This window comes from Oncorhynchus gorbuscha, linkage group LG02 (assembly GCF_021184085.1).
Source record: "Oncorhynchus gorbuscha isolate QuinsamMale2020 ecotype Even-year linkage group LG02, OgorEven_v1.0, whole genome shotgun sequence".
Classification (NCBI taxonomy): Eukaryota; Metazoa; Chordata; class Actinopteri; order Salmoniformes; family Salmonidae; genus Oncorhynchus; species Oncorhynchus gorbuscha.
In genome coordinates, this window is record NC_060174.1 from 3,783,257 (window position 1) to 3,808,803 (window position 25,547).

Below are 25,547 nucleotides of genomic sequence, written 5' to 3' on the forward strand. Positions count from 1 at the left end.
TTGGCGCGAAGTTGTACTCTTCGTTGCAGGTGATGGCGTAGTGCTTTGCTGGCTGTGTTTCTGAATGTGTTTTATAATGTAAATCTAGGTGATTTGAAGATGTGTTTTAGAGCGCACGGTTGATGCCGGGTGACAGTGCTCTAGACATATCTGTTTCTATAATAATATTCACTTCACTATTTACGGCTCTGTTCGCCTTCTGTCGGTTTTTGACAGTGGAGGCGTTTCGATACTGTACTGTGCCGATCGCGAAACAGACATGAGATGACGTGGTTATTCTGTTAGATCTGACTTTACTGCCAATAATGAACAAGGGACTTCAGTTTAACTAAATGCTTCCTTCTTTATTTTAAGCTAAAACTTGGTTTAGATCTGACCTGGCTGGATTTGGTGTATTTTGTATTTACTATCAACGGCGTTGCACAGAAAGGATTTCAGTGGTTAATATAACGTGATTCCCATCCGCATAACTAAGTAACTTGCACAGTGTGTTTGGGCTTGTGGCAGATGGGCAGGGGTAGGTGTGTCCGTGTTGTTATACTACATTGTTTTAGATATCCTGACAGTCTTGGAGACATCATCTAACATCGGGATCTGGTTGCACGAGATATTGATTGTCTTGTTTCGCAGTGTTTCTGCCTCCCCCCTACACACACACACACCTCACGGAAATATGGTTTTTAGTTAGTAGCTTTCCACAGCCTAGTTTACGAGTGCAAGTTTGTACCTGCGTGCTATCTGTCTGGAGCCAGGGATGGATGATTTTAGGCATCATGACAGGAAAACGGAACAATGTCGTAGTTATAGTATTTTGAATGGTTAACATATACAATGTTGCAGCATTAGAATATATTTGTTTGCTAAGCTTCCATGCAAGAAGTCTGATTTAAAAAAATCAAAATAAAATAAAGTAGATTTGAAGTGTAGTTAAGTGTCTGAAAGTAGTACCTTTCAATCTCTTCATCTGTGAATTTGATTTGAAAAGTGAATAACCGAAGAAAAAAAAGAATCATTTTTAACAATTGGAAAATACTAAAGCAATAGTCGTAGGTGGGTTGTAGCCTCTGTTGACCGCGGAGAAGAAGCCTGTGTACTTGTGTACATGATTCATTTGGTGTCGAGTGGTATCCTGAGACTCGGCATTGAGTCAAAGTTGATTAGTGCTCGTTCCAATGTGTTATTGAACGGGCTGGCTATTCCACGTGAAGAAACTGTCCTTTTAAAAACATTTATTACAATGGTTTGGACGGGGGGGGACATGACGTGGTAGTAAATTAGGATACCCGTTAAAAAGCAGACTGCAGCCTAAACAAACCAACTTTGACAAGTGTTCTCAAAATATGCTCAAGTCTTGTTGTGCGTTGCAAATGACTTTGTGTTATTGCCAGAACACCGCGTTTCCTAACCTCGGTCCTGGGGACATCCCTGTGTGCACGTTTTTATCTTTGCCCTAAAACTAATAAAAACGTGATGATTCATGAGATGATTTGAATGAACTGGGTAGTGCTAGGAAAAACCCCAAACTTGCACCCATTGGGATCCCCAGGACCGAGTTTGGGAAACACTGCCATATAACGTGTTCTCTTGCGCCTGACTACCCGCTATTTATATTGCGGAAGAGCACACGCATACATTTCTAGGCTAGTTTAATATATTGATGACATCTTGTGGTGAATCATATTTAAATATTCATGGAGCGGTTTGCCCTGTAATCTACTTTTAGATTGCATTAAATATTTAAGTGTAGTTGTGTTATTATTGTTAATAATAGTTTAATCATTCTGTCTTCTGTCAGTGCACAGTAAAGTTAAATCTGGCAACTTTTGTCTGTCGCATTCATACAAAACTTGACATGCTAAAACAAAAACAAAAAAGTTTCTCTCCATCTCAGATTATGTGTGAATAAATAGTGGTACGGTAGTTCTTCTTTAATTAACGAGATCGCCGGGAAAATGTAACTCTGGAGTGTGCTGTTGATTCGGATGGAAAATGACTTCGAATCCCGATACAGAATGTTCAATACGTCAGAATAGTGCCCCGATGATGGCACACACGTTATCATTTAAAAGACGCACCGCTTTATCATTTGCCGTAGCCGGTGTGTCAACCAGACAGGTGTGTGGTGTAGTATACTGTACTCTTGGGAAAAAGTTTCCAACACCTGGCGTCTTGTATTTCTCTACTTTATCATGTCCTGTTTCCATGCTGGTTGTGACAGTGTTGCTATGTGCTATTAAATGATAAGCTGCCGCCTAAACCACAGGCGTTGACTGCCTAACGCAGGGCTAGACTTTCTGAATAAGGGTGCCGGGGCTGTCATTCATCCTCGAACATTCACGTTTGTGTCGCAACAATACAGAAATCAAGTGTTCTCCCACTTGCTGAACAGAAAAAGTTACTTGAATGATCCAGACTGTATGCTGTTCAATGGCGCTGCCTATTGGCTGCAAACCTCTACTGCAATCAGGGATATGATGAGAAGCGACGAGGGCTATTTCCTATATTAAAATAACCAATATTTTTAAAAGAGCCCGATGCACCCAGCCTTCCTGCCATGCTTTCTCTGGTATGTCTTAATGTCTCATTAAACTACTGCTTCGGGACCAGGGCTCTCCATACCCTGTGGATGTTGGCTCCAACCCCAGTTGTAACTAACCTGATTTCATTTGATCAATCAGATGTGCTAGATTAGGGTTTGTGCAATAACCTACAGGAGGGTAACTCTCCAGGAACAGGGTTGGAGAGCCCTCCAGATTGAACCACGTACCCCCGGTTCTCTCCTTCAAAATAGCAGGTATTTGATCAATAACCAGTATATAACCTTATGTATATCCACGGCACTGACCATGTGGAATTTATTTTGAATTTTTCCAGAGCTCGACAAGATGGCTTGCGCAGCAGACAGCTGTATCCAATTCACGCGTCACGCCAGCGACGTGCTGCTGAACCTCAACCGGCTGCGGAGCCGGGACATCCTCACAGATGTCACCATCCTGGTCAACAGACAGCAGTTCCGCGCTCACAAGACTGTCCTCATGGCCTGCAGGTGTGTTGACTCCCCAAGTCCCAGTATGTGTACCAGTCTGTGTCATCATGCCTTGTCCTTGTCATGCCAAAACAGTGTTTTTGGTGTTGACATACTAGCACGAACAGATCTAGCACCCCCCCCACATTCTGTCACGCTTGAACCCAGTTTTGCATGTTGCTGTTCTGTACTTGGCATGACATTTAAAGTCCCTTTCCTGTCTGTCTCTCTCACACACTGTTCTGTGCCCGGGTTCCCGATCTCCATGGAACTTATGCTTACTAGTGTTTTAACGATGCAGCTTTCCTACAACGGCCCGAAGACGTACCATCAAATCAAATCTATTTATAGAGCCCTTCTTAAATCAGCTGATATCTCAATGTGCTGTACAGAAACCCAGACCTAAAAAAAAACAGCAAGCAATGCAGGTGTAGAAACATGCGTTTCTTTTCCAAAATATAACGCGAGAGAACGTTCACTAAGTGTCTCGTTGAGGCATAGTGTCTCGTTGAGGCATAGTGTCTCGTTGAGGCATGGTGTTAATGTTGAGGCATGGTGTTAATGTTGAGGCATGGTGTTAATGTTGAGGCATGGTGTTAATGTTGAGGCATGGTGTTAATGTTGAGGCATGGTGTTAATGTTGAGGCATGGTGTTAATGTTGAGGCATGGTGTTAATGTTGAGGCATGGTGTTAATGTTGAGGCATGGTGTTAATGTTGAGGCATGGTGTTAATGTTGAGGCATGGTGTTAATGTTGAGGCATGGTGTTAATGTTGAGGCATGGTGTTAATGTTGAGGCATGGTGTTAATGTTGAGGCATGGTGTTAATGTTGAGGCATGGTGTTAATGTTGAGGCATGGTGTTAATGTTGAGGCATGGTGTTAATGTTGAGGCATGGTGTTAATGTTGAGGCATGGTGTTAATGTTGAGGCATGGTGTTAATGTTGAGGCATGGTGTTAATGTTGAGGCATGGTGTTAATGTTGAGGCATGGTGTTAATGTTGAGGCATGGTGTTAATGTTGAGGCATGGTGTTAATGTTGAGGCATGGTGTTAATGTTGAGGCATGGTGTTAATGTTGAGGCATGGTGTTAATGTTGAGGCATGGTGTTAATGTTGAGGCATGGTGTTAATGTTGAGGCATGGTGTTAATGTTGAGGCATGGTGTTAATGTTGAGGCATGGTGGTAATGTTGAGGCATGGTGGTAATGTTGAGGCATGGTGTTAATGTTGAGGCATGGTGTTAATGTTGAGGCATGGTGTTAATGTTGAGGCATGGTGTTAATGTTGAGGCATGGTGGTAATGTTGAGGCATGGTGGTAATGTTGAGGCATGGTGGTAATGTTGAGGCATGGTGGTAATGTTGAGGCATGGTGGTAATGTTGAGGCATGGTGGTAATGTAGAGGCATGGTGGTGATAGGATGGAAAGGAAGCACTGCTCTCGGATCAGAGTTCTCCCTTCCCAGTCGTACCTTAACCTTGAGAATTATTCCACAATACTGATGATGGATCAGCTCCTAGAGAGATATTATCACCCATGGCTGAAAAGATTGAGACGATTTATTCCAATACTCTATAATAATGCACTGAATCAAGACTTGTCACACACATTTGCTGGTTCTACTTGATTTTACTCTTATCTATCCCGATGACGAGTCACTTTACCTTCATGTACATATCTACCTCAAATACCTTATTATTATCTATCCTGATGCCTAGTCACTTTACCCTGCCTTCATGTACATATCCACCTCAAATACCTTATTATTATCTATCCTGATGCCTAGTCACTTTACCCTGCCTTCATGTACATATCTACCTCAAATACCTTATTAAAAATATAAATGCAACACTTTCAACGATTTTACTGAGTTACAGTTCATATAAGGAAATCAGTCAATTGAAATAAATTCATTAGGCCCTAATCTATGGATTTCTATGCAGCCATGGCTGGTCCTTGGTGGGCACTGGGGAGCCAGTCCCAGCCAATCAATGAGGCCCCCCCCCCCCACAAAATGGCTTTTTTACCCGACAGAAATACTCAGTGTATGGCGTCGTGTGAGCGAGCGGCCATCACCTCATGTTTCAGCATGATAATGCACGGCCCCGTGTCGTAAGGCTCTGTACACAGTTCCCGGAAGCTTAAAAAATGTCCCAGTTCTTCCATGACCTGCGTCCTCACCAGACATGTTTGGCATGCTCTGGATCGACGTGTACCACAGCGTGTTCCAGTTCCCTCCAATATCCACCAACTTCTCACAGCCATTGAAGAGGAGTGGGGACAACATTCCACAGGACACAATCAACAATCTGATCAACTCTATGTGAAGCTGTCACGCTGCATGAGGCAAATGGTGATCACACCAGATACTGACTGGTTTTCTGATCCACGCCCCAACCTTTTTCTAAGGTATCTGTGACCAACAGATGTATATCTGTATTCCCAGTCATGTGAAATCCATAGATTTGTTCAGTAATAGTTGCTGCTATTGCCATATACACCTGTCAAATCCACTCCGATCCCCACATACACACTTTACATTTACATTTACATTTAAGTCATTTAGCAGACGCTCTTATCCAGAGCGACTTACAAATTGGTGCATTCACCTTATGACATCCAGTGGAACAGTCACTTTACAATAGTGCATCTAAATCTTAAAGGGGGGGGGGGAGTGAGAAGGATTACTTTATCCTATCCTAGGTATTCCTTAAAGAGGTGGGGTTTCAGGTGTCTCCGGAGGGTGGTGATTGACTCCGCAGTCCTGGCGTCGTGAGGGAGTTTGTTCCACCATTGGGGGGCCAGAGCAGCGAACAGTTTTGACTGGGCTGATCATAGTGACCTTCATTTATGAATTGTTTTAAAATGTGTGGGAAAAAAATTGTGAAGTTGCAACAAAACAATTAGATCATATTTTGAAAAGATGCAGCACATTTTAAAAATTAAAAATAAATTTTTTTTTTTAAATGTTAAACTTGACGTTTTTGGGCCTTTGTCAATGGCTTTCGTCAAAACAATGACAGACTGAATGAGACAACTGCATAGGCCACATGGATAAGGGAAGACAATTAGCGTTGGACACTAGTCACCTGGTGGTGTCAATGAGATGTGTCTATCAATACAAGTAAGAGCCACAGGGTGAAGAGGTACTGTGGTCAATGGCGCCACCTAGTGGACAACAGTTATATAAAACAAATCACAAGAGAACGATCGAATGGAGACCGAGGTGGGAAATTAGTGATTAAAAAAAAAAAAATGACCGTGTCAAATCGTCATGACGGCCAACTCGCATGGAAACCGTTGTATCCTGATAAAATGATCATACCAATGATAGTTACACACCTAGCTACGTACATGCCTACTGAAACGCAAAACAAAAACATTTGAAGTGTTTTCTAACTTATCTCGTCGCTTCTTCCAAGCTTTGGAAATAACATTTGCATACCAGGAACACGTATTTTCTGAATAGCCATTCAAGTTTTTCAAAAGTACTACTACAGAATAGTTCAGTTTTTTTTGCATTTAAAAAAAAACAAAGTTTCTCTTAAATCATAAAGTGTAGTTCATTCTTGATCTCCCCTAAATCAGACTCTAGCCACCACTCTTGTTAACCTAAATCAGACTCTAGCCACCACTCTTGTTAACCTAAATCAGACTCTACCCACCACTCTTGTTAACCTAAATCAGACTCTACCCACCACTCTTTTACCCACCACTCTTGTTAACCTAAATCAGACTCTACCCACCACTCTTGTACCCACCACTCTTGTTAACACTAAATCTAAACTCAGACTACACCACTCTTGTTAACCTAAATCAGACTCTCCCACCACTCTTGTTAACCTTCAGACTCTACCCACCACTCTTGTTAACCTAAATCAGACTCTAACCAAACCTAAATCAACTCTACCCACCACTCTTGTTAACCTAAATCAGACTCTAGCCACCACTCTTGTTAAATCAGACTCTAGTTAACCTAAATCAGACTCTCTTGTTAACCTAAATCAGACTCTACCCACCACTCTTGTTAAAAATCAGACTCTACCCACCACTCTTGTTAACCAAATCCACCCACCACTCTTGTTAACCTAAATCACTCTACCCACCACTCTTGTTAACCTAAATCAGACTCTACCACCACTCTTGTTAACCTAAATCAGACTCTACCCACCACTCTTGTTAACCTAAATCAGACTCTACCCACCACTCTTGTTAACCTAAATCAGACTCTACCCACCACTCTTGTTAACCTAAATCAGACTCTACCCACCACTCTTGTTAACCTAAATCAGACTCTACCCACCACTCTTGTTAACCTAAATCAGACTCTACCCACCACTCTTGTTAACCTAAATCAGACTCTACCCACCACTCTTGTTAACCAGACTCTACCCACCACTCTTGTTAACCTAAATCAGACTACCCACACTCTTGTTAACCTAAATCAGACTCTACACCCACCACTCTTGTTAACCTAAATCAGACTCTACCCACCACTCTTGTTAACCTAAATCAGACTCTACCCACCACTCTTGTTAACCTAAATCAGACTCTACCCAGCCACTTGTTTATCTATGGTGTTGAACCTCCCTATTTATATTGCCAGAGGCAGTATCCCGGTTCTCATCACAAGGATATTGGAATTCTTGTTAGGTGACAGGTGTCAGGGTTCGAGAATGTGTTTTGAAAATAGTTTTTAAATCTGGTTAGAAGTTTGAGTTCACAGTTCTTTTGTCGCTAAAACGTTAACTTGTGTTTAATCATGTTGTCGTCACATCATAACTTGATTCTAAATGTGTTGTAGAGAAAATTCCTTTGTCCAAAAGGGTAATTGTATGTTTTATCCCCGTTGAAAACCTCTAGTATGTCATTAACACTGTTCCATAACCTTCACTCCTCTTCCTTACTTTCACTTTGAATAGCAAGGCTTGGGGAAAGCTTATATACTCTAAGGAAACATCTTGTAGCTCTGTTTTGAATCGTTAGCCTTATTTCACAAAATAAAAAAGACCATTTAATTATTAAGTCTATTCTCCCAATTTCACATATTTCCAACATATATATATATATATATTTTCACATTTTATACTTGACAAGCATCTCCCTCATTCCAGCTCTTGGCACTGTGCATACAGATGGTCACCGCTCTGTGTCAATTTCCGTGCGTACTCAAAGCAAACGTTCATATTGATAAATCTCACATTTTTGATTTGATATTATCCCACACATGATTGATGACTACGCTCGATTGATAAATCAGTCCCCAAGTGTGCAAAGCTCTTAGACTTACCCAAAGGTGATTCTAACAGTTGTGTAACAGCAATAAGGCACCTCAGGAGGGGTTTGTCGTAAATGACCAAGCACTCCGCGTCGTGTCGTGCTTAAGAACAGCCCTTAGCCGTGATATATTGGCCATATGCCACACCGCCCTCGTGCCTTAAAGCTTAATTGACACGGGTGTGAAATACTTATGCAAAATGTGATTTTTATGTATTTAATTTTCAAGAAATGAATTACATTTCTAAACCATCTTTTGACTTTGTCATTATGAGGTATTTTGTTTTTAGATGGGTGAGAATCCATCTAGAATTCAGGCTGTGGACTAAGTCGAGGGGTGTGAATACTCTCTGTGACGGTTCTGTAGACCATCTGATCATTTATCACTCTAGTATCTCTACCTGTACATGACCATCTGATCATTTATCACTCTAGTATCTCTACCTGTACATGACCATCTGATCATTTATCACTCTAGTATCTCTACCTGTACATGACCATCTGATCATTTATCACTCTAGTATCTCTACCTGTACATGACCATCTGATCATTTATCACTCTAGTATCTCTACATGACCATCTGATCATTTATCACTCTAGTATCTCTACATGACCATCTGATCATTTATCACTCTAGTATCTCTACATGACCATCTGATCATTTATCACTCTAGTATCTCTACATGACCATCTGATCATTTATCACTCTATTATCTCTACCTGTACATGACCATCTGATCATTTATCACTCTAGTATCTCTACCTGTACATGACCATCTGATCATTTATCACTCTAGTATCTCTACATGACCATCTGATCATTTATCACTCTAGTATCTCTACCTGTACATGACCATCTGATCATTTATCACTCTAGTATCTCTACATGACCATCTGATCATTTATCACTCTATTATCTCTACCTGTACATGACCATCTGATCATTTATCACTCTAGTATCTCTACCTGTACATGACCATCTGATCATTTATCACTCTAGTATCTCTACCTGTACATGACCATCTGATCATTTATCACTCTAGTATCTCTACCTGTACATGACCATCTGATCATTTATCACTCTAGTATCTCTACCTGTACATGACCATCTGATCATTTATCACTCTAGTATCTCTACCTCTACATGACCATCTGATCATTTATCACTCTAGTATCTCTACATGACCATCTGATCATTTATCACTCTAGTATCTCTACATGACCATCTGATCATTTATCACTCTAGTATCTCTACCTGTACATGACCATCTGATCATTTATCACTCTAGTATCTCTACCTGTACATGACCATCTGATCATTTATCACTCTAGTATCTCTACCTGTACATGACCATCTGATCATTTATCACTCTAGTATCTCTACCTGTACATGACCATCTGATCATTTATCACTCTAGTATCTCTACCTGTACATGACCATCTGATCATTTATCACTCTAGTATCTCTATCATTTATCACTGTACATGACCATCTGATCATTTATCACTCTAGTATCTCTACATGACCATCTGATCATTTATCACTCTAGTATCTCTACATGACCATCTGATCATTTATCACTCTAGTATCTCTACATGACCATCTGATCATTTATCACTCTAGTATCTCTACCTGTACATGACCATCTGATCATTTATCACTCTAGTATCTCTACCTGTACATGACCATCTGATCATTTATCACTCTAGTATCTCTACCTGTACATGACCATCTGATCATTTATCACTCTAGTATCTCTACCTGTACATGACCATCTGATCATTTATCACTCTAGTATCTCTACCTGTACATGACCATCTGATCATTTATCACTCTATCTCTACATGACCATCTGATCATTTATCACTCTAGTATCTCTACCTGTACATGACCATCTGATCATTTATCACTCTATCTCTACATGACCATCTGATCATTTATCACTCTATATCTCTACCTGTACATGACCATCTGATCATTTATCACTCTATCTCTACATGACCATCTGATCATTTATCACTCTATCTCTACATGACCATCTGATCATTTATCACTCTATCTCTACATGACCATCTGATCATTTATCACTCTATCTCTACATGACCATCTGATAATTTATCATTAGCCTTCCTCCTCATGCCTTTTGCACACAATGTATATAGACTCTCCTTTTTTTTCTACTGTGTTATTGACTTGTTAATTGTTTACTCCATGTGTAACTCTGTGTTGTCTGTTCACACTGCTATGCTTTATCTTGGCCAGGTCGCAGTTGTAAATGAGAACGTGTTCTCAACTAGCCTACCTGGTTAAATAAAGGTGTTCTCAACTAGCCTACCTGGTTAAATAAAGGTGTTCTCAACTAGCCTACCTGGTTAAATAAAGGTGTTCTCAACTAGCCTACCTGGTTAAATAAAGGTGTTCTCAACTAGCCTACCTGGTAAAATAAAGGTGTTCTCAACTAGCCTACCTGCTTAAATAAAGGTGTTCTCAACTAGCCTACCTGCTTAAATAAAGGTGTTCTCAACTAGCCTACCTGGTTAAATAAAGGTGTTCTCAACTAGCCTACCTGCTTAAATAAAGGTGTTCTCAACTAGCCTACCTGCTTAAATAAAGGTGTTCTCAACTAGCCTACCTGCTCAAATAAAGGTGTTCTCAACTAGCCTACCTGCTTAAATAAAGGTGTTCTCAACTAGCCTACCTGCTTAAATAAAGGTGTTCTCAACTAGCCTACCTGCTTAAATAAAGGTGTTCTCAACTAGCCTACCTGCTTAAATATAGGTGTTCTCAACTAGACTACCTGCTTAAATAAAGGTGTTCTCAACTAGACTACCTGCTTAAATAAAGGTGTTCTCAACTAGCCTACCTGCTTAAATAAAGGTGTTCTCAACTAGCCTACCTGCTTAAATAAAGGTGTTCTCAACTAGCCTACCTGGTTAAATAAAGGTGTTCTCAACTAGCCTACCTGGTTAAATAAAGGTGGGGGAAAAAGTCACTCTTTATTTAAAAATCTTTTTCTGCATTTAGCTGAGATCTCCTGTGTGACGAGGAAGGGCGACATGGCATCGAACGGCGTACTTCGCTGTTCTACAAGTGGTCTGAGGCAGATGTTAAATAAGTGTTTTCAGGAGCAACTTTAGGTTTGGTTTAGGGAAACCGCTCTGAGGTCTAACAATGCTCCTACGAACGTTCTAATGCTGAATGGAGCCTTAAGATGCTTTTAGGAAGCAGCTCGGAGAGCTAACGATCGGTCCCCCTGTGTGTCTGTCTCCCATGTCCCCCCCTGTGTGTCTGTCTCCCATGTCCCCCCCTGTGTGTCTGTCTCCCATGTCCCCCCTGTGTGTCTGTCTCCCATGTCCCACCCCCTGTGTGTCTGTCTCCCATGTCCCCCCTGTGTGTCTGTCTCCCATGTCCCCCCCTGTGTGTCTGTCTCCCATGTCCCCCCCGTGTGTGTCTCCCATGTCCCCCCTGTGTGTCTGTCTCCCATGTCCCCCCCCTGTGTGTCTGTCTCCCATGTCCCCCCCCCTGTGTGTCTGTCTCCCATGTTCCCCCTGTGTGTGTGTCTCCCATGTTCCCCCTGTGTGTGTGTCTCCCATGTTCCCCCTGTGTGTGTCTCCCATGTCCCCCCTGTGTGTCTGTCTCCCATGTGCCCCCCCTGTGTGTGTGTCTCCCATGTCCCCCCTGTGTGTCTGTCTCCCATGTCCCCCCCTGTGTGTCTGTCTCCCATGTCCCCCCCCTGTGTGTCTGTCTCCCATGTCCCCCCCTGTGTGTCTGTCTCCCATGTCCCCCCCTGTGTGTCTGTCTCCCATGTCCCCCCTGTGTGTCTGTCTCCATGTCCCCCCCTGTGTGTCTGTCTCCAATGTCCCCCCTGTGTGTCTGTCTCCAATGTCCCCCCTGTGTGTCTGTCTCCCATGTCCCCCCCTGTGTGTCTGTCTCCCATGTCCCCCCCCTGTGTGTCTGTCTCCCATGTCCCCCCTGTGTGTCTGTCTCCCATGTCCCCCATGCCCCCCCTGTGTGTCCCCCATGCCCCCCCTGCTCCCCCCCCCCTGTGTGTCTCCCATGTCCCCCCCTGTGTGTCTCCCATGTCCCCCCCTGTGTGTCTCCCATGTCCCCCCTGTGTGTCTCCCATGTCCCCCCCCCTGTGTGTCTCCCATGTCCCCCCCCGTGTGTCTGTCTCCCATGTCCCCCCCGTGTGTCTGTCTCCCATGTCCCCCCCCGTGTGTCTGTCTCCTGTGTCCCCCCCTGTGTGTCTGTCTCCCGTGTCCCCCCCCCTGTGTGTCTGTCTCCCGTGTCTGTCTGTCTCCGTGTCCCCCCCTGTGTGTCTGTCTCCCATGTCCCCCCCCCCCCTGTGTGTCTGTCTCCCATGTCCCCCCCTGTGTGTCTGTCTCCCATGTCCCCCCCCCTGTGTGTCTGTCTCCCATGTCCCCCCTGTGTGTCTGTCTCCCATGTCCCCCCTGTGTGTCTGTCTCCCCCCATGCCCCCCCCCTGTGTGTCTGTCTCCCCCTGTGTCCCCCCCCCCCCCTGTGTGTCTCCCATGTCCCCCCCTGTCCCCCATGCCCCCCCTGTGTGTCCCCCATGCCCCCCTTCCCCATGTCCCCCCCTGTGTGTCCCCCATGCCCCCCCTGTGTCTCCCATGTCCCCCCCCTGTGTGTCTCCCATGTCCCCCCCCTGTGTGTCTCCCATGTCCCCCCTGTGTGTCTCCCATGTCCCCCCCTGTGTGTCTCCCATGTCCCCCCTGTGTGTCTCCCATGTCCCCCCCCGTGTGTCTCCCATGTCCCCCCCGTGTGTCTGTCTCCCGTGTCCCCCCCCCCTGTGTGTCTGTCTCCCGTGTCCCCCCTGTGTGTCTGTCTGTCCCGTGTCCCCCCTGTGTGTCTGTCTCCCGTGTCCCCCCCCTGTGTGTCTGTCTCCCATGCCCCCCCCCTGTCAGTTTCCATGTTGCTGTTATGTACAGCACATGGTGTTATATCTTTGTCCTCTCCTCTCTCTCTAGTGGGTTGTTCTACACTATATTTACGGACTCTCTGAAGTGTAACCTGAATGCCATCAGTCTGGACCCCAAGGTGGACCCCGAGGGGTTTGCCATCCTCCTGGACTTCATGTACACCTCTAGACTGACGCTGAAGGAGAGCCTGGTCATGGCCATCATGAACACAGCCATCTACCTACAGATGGATCACGTTGTGGACACCTGCCACAGGTTCATCAAATCCAGGTACATGGACAGGGAATGGGTGTAGGGGTAGGGGGTGTATGGGTGTGGGGGGTGTATGGGTGTGGGGGGTATAGGGGGTGTAGGGGGGGTTAATCAGAAAGGAGAGGTTCTAAATGTGGTGGAGTCAGATGACTAACCCGTGCGCCAGATGACTAACCCGTGCGCCAGATGACTAACCCGTGCGCCAGATGACTAACCCGTGCGCCAGATGACTAACCCGTGCGCCAGGTGACTAACCCGTGCGCCAGGTGACTAACCCGTGCGCCAGGTGACTAACCCGTGCGCCAGGTGACTAACCCGTGCGCCAGGTGACTAACCCGTGCGCCAGGTGACTAACCCGTGCGCCAGGTGACTAACCCGTGCGCCAGATGACTAACCCGTGCGCCAGATGACTAACCCGTGCGCCAGATGACTAACCCGTGCGCCAGATGACTAACCCGTGCGCCAGATGACTAACCCGTGCGCCAGATGACTAACCCGTGCGCCAGACTCTGGTACAGTTAACAACCGTCTTATTTGCATTTTACGACTTGTGAAGAGGCGTGCACAGCGACAATTTTAAAATAAACAATTTATCACAAAGTTTGTGTAATGTAAACTCTGGTGTCCGGTGTCTGCCGTGTGCAGGTTCCGTTGTCTCATCATTCCTCTTCATCTATCCTCCTCACAGTGACCCTGGCCAGGCCAACAAGCTGCCCAGAGATGAGTTCTTGGTCAGCCCCTTGCTGTTACCTCAGGGCGTCCATGCATACCGGCCCCACGATGTGGTCGACAACCTGCCCGGCCGCGTCGGCCCCTTCAGAGACGGGAGGCCCTACGCCTCCAGCGTGTTCAACGGGGTCAATTCCCCCAGCAACTACCACCTCTACGGTCAGTTCCCCGTCCAGGGGTTCCCTTTCCCGCTCTGCAAGCTGACAGACGCCAAAAACAACTTCGCTGACTTCTCTAAAGGCGGGATCCACCACAAGCACTGTTCCCCCCCGGACACGGGCAGCGCCATGAGGGTTGATTACAGCCGAGCGGTCAGCGGGGGCTCGGCCAGCATCCACCATACAGCCAGCTACGCCTCCTCCAGGGAAGAGGAGATGAGGAAGGAGAGCCATGAGGGAGGGGTCAGCCAGACTGGTGGGGTGGGAGGCTCCAGGAAGAGAGGGTTCGCCGCGGCGGCCCACGAGCAGCAGAAGGTGATTCTGGGTAAGGAGCACGGTCCTCAGACGACAGAGGAAGAGACGAGCCAGCAGCACTACCCTCTGGGGATCTCCTCAGCTGGACGGAAGGGCCTGATGAGTAGTCCTCAGAGCCCGCTCAAATCGGACTGCCAGCCTAACTCCCCCACCGAGTCCAGCAGCAGTAAGAACGCAGGCCTCTCCCTCTCCCAGGCCGGCCTGTGTGGTGCCCTGCCCCTACAAGGCAGCCAGGATCCCAAGGCACGCAACTGGAAGAAATACAAGTTTATCGTGCTCAATCAGAGAGCCACCAAGGAGGAGGATGTTGGGCTGCAGGAGCCGGTGGTCTGCTCCCCCCAGCGCCTGGGTTTGCCCCCCTACCTCCACCCCTCAGACTCAGAGCACCTGGACCCGCAGGCCAACACCAAGATCAGTGAGCACGGAGAGGACCTGCCGGTTCCACAGGCCTCCCGACTCCACATCATCAACAGGTGAGCCCTACAGTCATATCAAATCAAATCAAATCAAATGTATTTATATAGCCCTTCGTACATCAGCTGATATCTCAAAGTGCTGTACAGAAACCCAGCCTAAAACCCCAAACAGCAAACAATGCAGGTGTAAAAGATAGTAAAACTAAAGCAGTAAATGCTTGATTGTTCCCAGTTTGATGTGAGTGTCTAGGCCTTTACGGCCTTTTGTCTCTTTGCAATCTCCACATGAAATGAACCGGAAGTGACATCTTTTTGTTGTTGTTGCCAGTATCACTTAATACAACTCTCTGGTGAAGCTGTTTCATCCATCAAACCCAAATTCACAAGATTTAAGAGCAAATATAAGTGACGGGATTCCCACGACCCTAGTTAACGGCTTTCCACTGGGTCGCCTGTCCGTAGCGTTTCTCTCTCCCCTCGTCTCTTACGGTCTGTGTTGTCGTGTGGAGGAATGATGTCTGACACACAGCCGTTTGTGTCTCCAGAGCTCTGGAGGGATCACAGAGGAGCTCTAACAACCACTCCTCTCTCTACATCAGCCACTTAAAGTGCACCTCCTGTGGCGCCCCGCCCCCGCAGCACTCTGAAGTGTGTCCCAACACCCCGGCTTCCTGTTTAGCGGAGGACATGATGTCAGAGTTACACTCGGAGTACTCCGACTCCAGCTGTGGTGAGCACACGCTGCTTTTTAATCATGGCCTGTGTTCCAAATGACTGCTTGTATAGTGCACTATATAGGGGATATAAGGAAAGTAGTGCACTATATAGGAGATATAAGGAAAGTAGTGCACTATATAGGAGATATAAGGAAAGTAGTGCACTATATAGGAGATATAAGGAAAGTAGTGCACTATATAGGAGATATAGTAGTGCACTATATAGGAGATATAAGGAAAGTAGTAGTGCACTATATAGGGATATAAGGAAAGTAGTGCACTATATGAGGAAAGTAGTGCACTATATAGAGATATAAGTAAAGTAGTGCACTATATAGGAGATATAAGGAAAGTAGTGCACTATATAAGGAAAGTAGTGCACTATATAGGAGATATAAGGAAAGTAGTGCACTATATAAGGAAAGTAGTGCACTATATAGGAGATATAAGGAAAGTAGTGCACTATATGAGTAAGGTAGTGCACTATATGAGGAAAGTAGTGCACTATATAGGAGATATAAGGAAAGTAGTGCACTATATGAGTAAGGTAGTGCACTATATGAGTAAGGTAGTGCACTATATAAGGAAAGTAGTGCACTATATGAGGAAAGTAGTGCACTATATAGGAGATATAAGGAAAGTAGTGCACTATATAGGGGATATAAGGAAAGTAGTGCACTATATAGGGGATATAAGGAAAGTAGTGCACTATATAAGGAAAGTAGTACACTATATGAGGAAAGTAGTGCACTATATAGGAGATATAAGGAAAGTAGTGCACTATATAAGGAAAGTAGTGCACTATATGAGGAAAGTAGTGCACTATATAGGAGATATAAGGAAAGTAGTGCACTATATAGGGGATATAAGGAAAGTAGTGCACTATATGAGGAAAGTAGTGCACTATATAGGAGATATAAGGAAAGTAGTGCACTATATAGGGGATATAAGGAAAGTAGTGCACTATATGAGGAAAGTAGTGCACTATATAGGAGATATAAGGAAAGTAGTGCACTATATAGGAGATATAAGGAAAGTAGTGCACTATATAAGGAAAGTAGTGCACTATATAGGAGATATAAGGAAAGTAGTGCACTATATGAGTAAGGTAGTGCACTATATGAGGAAAGTAGTGCACTATATAAGGAAAGTAGTGCACTATATGAGGAAAGTAGTGCACTATATAGGAGATATAAGGAAAGTAGTGCACTATATAGGGGATATAAGGAAAGTAGTGCACTATATAGGAAATATAAGGAAAGTAGTGCACTATATAAGGAAAGTAGTGCACTATATAGGAGATATAAGGAAAGTAGTGCACTATATAGGGGATATAAGGAAAGTAGTGCACTATATGAGGAAAGTAGTGCACTATATAGGATATATAAGGAAAGTAGTGCACTATATGAGGAAAGTAGTGCACTATATAGGAGATATAAGGAAAGTAGTGCACTATATGAGGAAAGTAGTGCACTATATAGGATATATAAGGAAAGTAGTGCACTATATGAGGAAAGTAGTGCACTATATAGGAGATATAAGGAAAGTAGTGCACTATATAGGAGATATAAGGAAAGTAGTGCACTATATGAGGAAAGTAGTGCACTATATAGGAGATATAAGGAAAGTAGTGCACTATATAGGGGATATAAGGAAAGTAGTGCACTATATGAGGAAAGTAGTGCACTATATAGGAGATATAAGGAAAGTAGTGCACTATATAGGAGATATAAGGAAAGTAGTGCACTATATAAGGAAAGTAGTGCACTATATAGGGGATATAAGGAAAGTAGTGCACTATATAAGGAAAGTAGTGCACTATATAGGATATATAAGGAAAGTAGTGCACTATATGAGGAAAGTAGTGCACTATATAAGGAAAGTAGTGCACTATATGAGGAAAGTAGTGCACTATATAGGGGATATAAGAAAAGTAGTGCACTATATAAGGAAAGTAGTGCACTATATAGGATATATGGAAAGTAGTGCACTATATAGGGGATATAAGGAAAGTAGTGCACTATATAAGGAAAGTAGTGCACTATATAGGAGATATAAGGAAAGTAGTGCACTATATAGGGGATATAAGGAAAGTAGTGCACTATATAAGGAAAGTAGTTCACTATATAGGATATATAAGGAAAGTAGTGCACTATATGAGGAAAGTAGTGCACTATATAAGGAAAGTAGTGCACTATATGAGGAAAGTAGTGCACTAAGTCGCTCTGGATAAGAGCGTCTGCTAAATGACTTAAATGTAAATGTAAATATAAGGAAAGTATTGCACTATATAAGGAAAGTAGTGCACTATATAGGGGATATAGGGAAAGTAGTGCACTATATAAGGAAAGTAGTGCACTATATAGGGATATGAGGAAAGTAGTGCACTATATAGGGGATATGAGGAAAGTAGTGCACTATATGAGGAAAGTAGTGCACTATATAGGGGATATGAGGAAAGTAGTGCACTATATGAGGAAAGTAGTGCACTATATAAGGAAAGTAGTGCACTATATGAGGAAAGTAGTGCACTATATAGGAAAGTAGTGCACTATATAGGGGATATGAGGAAAGTAGTGCACTATATAGGGGATATAAGGAAAGTAGTGCACTATATAGGAGATATAAGGAAAGTAGTGCACTATATGAGGAAAGTAGTGCACTATATAGGGGATATAAGGAAAGTAGTGCACTATATGAGTAAGGTAGTGCACTATATAGGGGATATGAGGAAAGTAGTGCACTATATGAGGAAAGTAGTGCACTATATAGGGGATATAAGGAAAGTAGTGCACTATATAGGGGATATAAGGAAAGTAGTGCACTATATAGGATATATGAGGAAAGTAGTGCACTATATAGGGGATATAAGGAAAGTAGTGCACTATATAGGAGATATAAGGAAAGTAGTGCACTATATAGGGGATATAAGGAAAGTAGTGCACTATATAGGGGATATAAGGAAAGTAGTGTACTATATGAGGGAAGTAGTGCACTATATAGGGGATATGAGGAAAGTAGTGCACTATATAGGAGATATAAGGAAAGTAGTGCACTATATAGGGGATATAAGGAAAGTAGTGCACTATATGAGGAAAGTAGTGCACTATATGAGGAAAGTAGTGCACTATATAGGGGATATGAGGAAAGTAGTGCACTATATAGGGGATATAAGGAAAGTAGTGCACTATATGAGGAAAGTAGTGCACTATATAGGGGATATAAGGACAGTAGTGCACTATATAGGGGATATAAGGAAAGTAGTGCACTATATAGGGGATATGAGGAAAGTAGTGCACTATATAAGGAAAGTAGTGCACTATATAGGAGATATAAGGAAAGTAGTGCACTATATGAGGAAAGTAGTGCACTATATAGGAAATATAAGGAAAGTAGTGCACTATATAGGGGATATAAGGAAAGTAGTGCACTATATAAGGAAAGTAGTGCACTATATAAGGAAAGTAGTGCACTATATAGGAGATATAAGGAAAGTAGTGCACTATATAGGAGATATAAGGAAAGTAGTGCACTATATGAGGAAAGTAGTGCACTATATAGGGGATATGAGGAAAGTAGTGCACTATATAGGAGATATAAGGAAAGTAGTGCACTATATGAGTAAGGTAGTGCACTATATAGGGGATATGAGGAAAGTAGTGCACTATATGAGGAAAGTAGTGCACTATATAGGGGATATAAGGAAAGTAGTGCACTATATAGGGGATATAAGGAAAGTAGTGCACTATATAGGAGATATAAGGAAAGTAGTGCACTATATAGGGGATATAAGGAAAGTAGTGCACTATATGAGGAAAGTAGTGCACTATATAGGGGATATGAGGAAAGTAGTGCACTATATAGGGGATATAAGGAAAGTAGTGCACTATATAGGGGATATGAGGAAAGTAGTGCACTATATGAGGAAAGTAGTATATGGCCAGTCTCTCTGGCTGCTTATAAAACAGGCCTAATGGCCAGTCTCTCTGGCTGCTTATAAAACAGGCCTAATGGCCAGTCTCTCTAGCTGCTTATAAAACAGGCCTAATGGCCAGTCTCTCTAGCTGCTTCTAAAACAGGCCTAATGGCCAGTCTCTCTGGCTGCTTATAAAACAGGCCTAATGGCCAGTCTCTCTGGCTGCTTATAAAACAGGCCTAATGGCCAGTCTCTCTGGCTGCTTCTAAAACAGGCCTAATGGCCAGTCTCTCTGGCTGCTTATAAAACAGGCCTAATGGCCAGTCTCTCTAGCTGCTTATAAAACAGGCCTAATGGCCAGTCTCTCTAGCTGCTTCTAAAACAGGCCTAATGGCCAGTCTCTCTGGCTGCTTATAAAACAGGCCTAATGGCCAGTCTCTCTAGCTGCTTCTAAAACAGGCCTAATGGCCAGTCTCTCTGGCTGCTTATAAAACAGGCCTAATGGCCAGTCTCTCTAGCTGCTTATAAAACAGTCCTAATGGCCAGTCTCTCTGGCTGCTTATAAAACAGGCCTAATGGCCAGTCTCTCTAGCTGCTTATAAAACAGTCCTAATGGCCAGTCTCTCTAGCTGCTTATAAAACAGTCCTAATCCTAATTGATTGTTTCCGATCTGTCTTACAGAAAATGGTACGTTCTTTTGTAACGAATGTGACTCCAAGTTTGCGGAAGACGAAACCCTGAAGCGCCACGTGCTGCAGGCCCACAGTGACAAGCCATACAAGTGCGACCGTTGTCAGGCTGCTTTTCGCTACAAAGGAAACCTCGCCAGCCACAAGACTGTCCATACAGGTTCATACAGGCTTTCAAGATGGTTTTCTCAATAACTGTGCTTAGTTTATTTAGTTTATTTAGTTTATTTAGCTTATTTAGTTTATTTAGCTTGCAGCCCCCTGGCCACAGATGCTAAATTTGCCAGCTTGCTAAATCCATCACGTCATTTTGAATCTGTCACATAACCCATAAGTCCATTTCAGATAAAGATTGGTAGCTGAAAGTTTGTTCTGCATGTTGTTGCGTTGCAGGAGAGAAGCCGTATCGCTGCAACATCTGTGGTGCTCAGTTCAACAGACCAGCTAACCTCAAGACCCACACTCGTATCCACTCAGGAGAAAAGCCATACAAATGTGAGACATGCGGAGCTCGATTCGTGCAGGTGAGCCGCGTCTTTGTGTCTGGTTTCAACAAGTTACAGAGGGAATACAATGCTGTTATTTGTTGCTTCCTGCCCGAGGCTGGCCCAGTGTGGGTACGGCCCCCTCTCCCTCTCCCTCTACGCTACATGACCCTGTTTCTCAGTTTCCCCCATAAATCTCATACTATTCTTGAAAATAAAATTTTACCCCCCCCCAAATGGCTTGAGATAGATGCTGTGATCACTCACCACCACACCGACCCAGTTGTCTCATAATGTTGTTGTCATGGTCAGGTTGCCCATCTCCGTGCCCATGTGCTGATCCACACCGGGGAGAAGCCATACCCGTGTGAGATCTGTGGAACGCGCTTCCGTCACCTGCAGACGCTGAAGAGTCACCTGCGCATACACACAGGAGAAAAGCCCTATCATGTAAGTGTGTGTGTGTGTGTGTGTGTGTGTGTGTGTGTGTGTGTGTGTGTGTGTGTGTGTGTGTGTGTGTGTGTGTGTGTGTGTGTGTGTGTGTGTGTGTGTGTGTGTGTGTGTGTGTGTGTGTGTGTGTAATGTACCTGTGTGTGTGTGTGTAATGTACCTGTGTGTGTAATGTACCTGTGTGTGTGCGAGTAATGTACCTGTGTGAGAGTAATGTACCTGTGTGCGAGTAATGTACCTGTGTGCGAGTAATGTACCTGTGTGCGAGTAATGTACCTGTGTGAGAGTAATGTACCTGAGAGAGTAGTGTGTGTGTGTGTGTAATGTACCTGTGTGTGTGTGTGTGTAATGTACCTGAGAGAGTAGTGTACCTGAGAGAGTAGTGTACCTGAGAGAGTAGTGTGTGTGTGTGTAATGTACCTGTGTGTGTGTGTAATGTACCTGAGAGAGTAGTGTACCTGTGTGCGAGTAATGTACCTGTGTGAGAGTAATGTACCTGTGTGAGAGTAATGTACCTGTGTGAGAGTAATGTACCCGAGAGAGTAATGTACCTGAGAGAGTAATGTACCTGAGAGAGTAATGTACCTGAGAGAGAGTAGTGTACCTGAGAGAGTAATGTACCTGAGAGAGAGTAATGTACCTGAGAGAGAGTAGTGTACCTGAGAGAGAGTAGTGTACCTGAGAGAGAGTAGTGTACCTGAGAGAGAGTAGTGTACCTGAGAGAGAGTAGTGTACCTGAGAGAGTAATGTACCTGAGAGAGAGTAATGTACCTGAGAGAGAGTAGTGTACCTGAGAGAGTAGTGTACCTGAGAGAGTAATGTACCTGTGTGAGAGTAGTGTACCTGAGAGAGTAGTGTGTGTGTGTGTGTAATGTACCTGAGAGAGTAGTGTACCTGAGAGAGTAATGTACCTAAGAGAGAGTAATGTACCTGAGAGAGAGTAGTGTACCTGAGAGAGTAATGTACCTGTGTGAGAGTAGTGTACCTGAGAGAGTAGTGTGTGTGTGTGTGTAATGTACCTGAGAGAGTAGTGTACCTGAGAGAGTAATGTACCTGAGAGAGTAGTGTACCTGTGAGAGTAGTGTACCTGTGTGTGTGTAATGTACCTGAGAGAGTAGTGTGTGTGTGTTGCAATCCATATGTGTCTGCTATTAAACCAGAGAACATTTTATAGACACAGGACAGAAAACGGAGCAAATAATTTTTCTTATATAATTTTTTTTTCAGTGCGAGAAATGCAACTTGCACTTTCGCCACAAGAGTCAGCTTCGATTGCACCTCAGACAGAAACACGGAGCGATTACCAACACCAAGATCCAGTACCGCATGTCTACCACAGAGCTGCCAACAGACCCGACCAAGGCGTGCTGAACCCGAGCAGGCAGATAGTCTAACAGACGGGCCAATCTTGACCACGGCATTCAATGACTCCCCCCCCCCCCCGACCAACGCGTACAATCATCCCAAAATTGTAGTGCCACACTGTGTCGATCAGGTGATGGTTCAGTAACATGGCAGTGTATGTGTCATTTGAAACGGGTGTCCTCTAACATGTGAACGTAGTACCATCTATGGTATCTTAGTCAATTTTATTGTTTCTATATAAAACCGTATAGATATAATTGTGCTGGGAGTGTTGTTTTTAAAATATATAAGCTTTGAAGGGTCTATAAAAGCTTTATTTTGTTGAGAGAGAGGGGAAAAAGGATGGAGTGTTACATAAATCCAATCAGAGGATAACAGTATTTTATATTAAATCGCTTTTCTGAAAAGTATTGACATTTTTCGATTGGATGGGTGGTAGTATATTTTTTAAGGTAAATGGTATTTCTGGCTGTAATAAAGATGGACAATTTTTCTATACATTTTTCTAATTTAGACGTACATGTTAGTCCGTGTATATTTGACCCTTTTCATGTCACAACAAAAACAAAAACGACAACAAACAAAAACAATTCTGAACTCCAGAAGGACTGGCGATCTAAGCGGACAGAATGACGCCTAATGACATAGTTACTACTGTTACCAATAGTTACCAATCAATGAAGTGGGAAGTCATTGTGACAGACTGTGTAATACATTTGAACTATAGCCACTGGGTTGACCTCTGCTGGCAGAGTCAATCTAGAATTAAAATGTTAAAAACATTGCATTTCGAGGTACTGCTTTGAGTATGGACCAAGAAGATATTTTTGCTTCCAAATGTATTTGTATGGATGTGTTATAGTTTATTGTTTAAGTGAACGTTCCCAGTTGTCATTGTACTAGAAGCTACAGTAAAACAGGTGTATCCGATGTTGTTTGTACATACACTGTGTACTGAAGGTGCCTTCTCTATCTGAATTCATTTCTATTCAGCCCAGTTCTGTTTATATACAAAGGTACAACTCAAGGACAAGCACTAGTAGTCCTAGTTTTTATTTTGTGTGTGTTTAAAAAAAAAAACTTAAAAAAAAAACTTTTCACCTTATGACATAAATTCATCATTTGCTTGAGCTGTAAATCTTCAGGACTTGTTTTGGGATTGGGCTTTTTTTTCTAGTTTTAAAACTGCATTCAACTTGTTGTACAGTTATAGATGTATGCATGTAAAATAAAGGTATTGCATTTCTATGTATTTAAATAACGAGTGAATTGTATTCATTTTAATAGAAGACTAGCATGTTCTGTTTCCAGAAACATAGAATGCACATTTTTATTTGTCATAAGCAAAGACTATTCTTCAAATGTTACGTGTGGTAGACAATTCTTATTTGACAAGTAGCAGATCACAAGGCATCTTGTCAATCGCCAGACATATTGTTATGCAGGTGAGTGAGGACCCAAAAGCGGTTTAACAGAAACAGAGTCTTTTAATGTCCAAACACAGGGAAGACATAGATCCTCTTCAGAGGTATCGATTGACAAAATAGACAACCCGCAGAGAGGGCGACAAAATAAATCATAAAGTCCTCTGATCTTTACAGGAGAGTCCCCTTCTAGCAGCAGAGGAGAATAGCAGGGTTAGCGGCAACAGACTGCTGGTCTCTCCAGGTAGGCGCGGGTTGTAGAGGACAGAGGTACCTGATCACACGTAGCATCTGAAGAAGAGGCAGATTACGACAGGACGGGACAAGGGTGAAGCAAACGAGAATCTGACAAAGACAGAAGCAGAAACAGAGAGAGAAATAGAGACCTAATCAGAGGGAAAAAGGGAACAGGTGGGAGAGGGTAAACGAGGTAGTTAGAGGAGATGAGGAACAGCTGGGGGAAGGAAAGGAAGAGAAGGTAACCTAAAACGACCAGCAGGGGGAAACGAAGTGAAGAGAAAGAACAGGAACAAGACATAACATGACAATACATGACAGTACCCCCCCACTCACCGAGCGCCTCCTGGCGCACTCGAGGAGGAAACCTGGCGGCAACGGAGGAAATCATCGATCAGCGAACGGTCCAGCACGTCCCGAGATGGAACCCAACTCCTTTCCTCAGGACCGTACCCCTCCTAATCCACTAGGTACTGATGACCACGGCCCCGAGGACGCATGTCCAAAATCTTACGGACCCTGTAGATAGGTGCGCCCTCGACAAGGATGGGGGGGGGAAGACGAACGGGGGCGCGAAGAAAGGGCTTAACACAGGAGACATGGAAGACCGGGTGGACGCGACGAAGATGTCGCGGAAGAAGAAGTCGCACTGCGACAGGATTAATGACCTGAGAAATATGGAATGGACCAATGAACCGCGGGGTCAACTTGCGAGAAGCTGTCTTAAGAGGAAGGTTTTGAGTGGAGAGCCATACTCTATCTAGGACTCTTAGTCCTACGCTTATTAGCGGCTCTCACAGTCTGCGCCCTATAACGGCAAAGTGCAGACCTGACCCTCTTCCAGGTGTGCTCAAAACGTTGGACAAAAGCCTGAGCGGAGGGGACGCTGGACTCAGCGAGCTGGGACGAGAACAGAGGAGGCTGGTACCCGAGGCTACTCTGAAAAGGAGATAGCCCGGTCGCAGACGAAGGAAGCGAGTTGTGAGCGTATTCTGCCCAGGGAGCTGTTCTGCCCAAGACGCAGGGTTACGAAAAGAAAGACTGCGTAAGATTTACATTTACATTTAAGTCATTTAGCAGACGCTCTTATCCAGAGCGACTTACAAATTGGTGCATTCACCTTATGACATCCAGTGGAACAACCACTTTA

General features: G+C 43.9%; 1 protein-coding gene across 4 annotated transcripts in view; it reads left to right on the plus strand.

Annotated features, from left to right (window-relative positions):
- Window positions 1–23,004, plus strand: part of bcl6aa (BCL6A transcription repressor a) — a 76,315-nt gene extending 53,311 nt beyond the window's left edge. For 2 of the 4 annotated variants that reach the window (XM_046299688.1, XM_046299703.1), the window contains 8 exons: window positions 2,875–3,046; window positions 13,293–13,514; window positions 14,185–15,171; window positions 15,660–15,844; window positions 20,429–20,596; window positions 20,830–20,960; window positions 21,234–21,371; window positions 22,599–23,004. In XM_046299688.1, coding sequence (XP_046155644.1) covers window positions 2,875–3,046; window positions 13,293–13,514; window positions 14,185–15,171; window positions 15,660–15,844; window positions 20,429–20,596; window positions 20,830–20,960; window positions 21,234–21,371; window positions 22,599–22,742 — 2,147 coding nt within the window. In that variant the 3' untranslated portion in view covers window positions 22,743–23,004. Of the gene's footprint in view, window positions 1–155; window positions 2,795–2,874; window positions 3,047–13,292; window positions 13,515–14,184; window positions 15,172–15,659; window positions 15,845–20,428; window positions 20,597–20,829; window positions 20,961–21,233; window positions 21,372–22,598 lie in introns of those variants that run through there. The other 2 variants (XM_046299711.1, XM_046299697.1) reach the window with 2 other exon arrangements.
- Window positions 23,005–25,547: the final 2,543 nt, after the last annotated feature.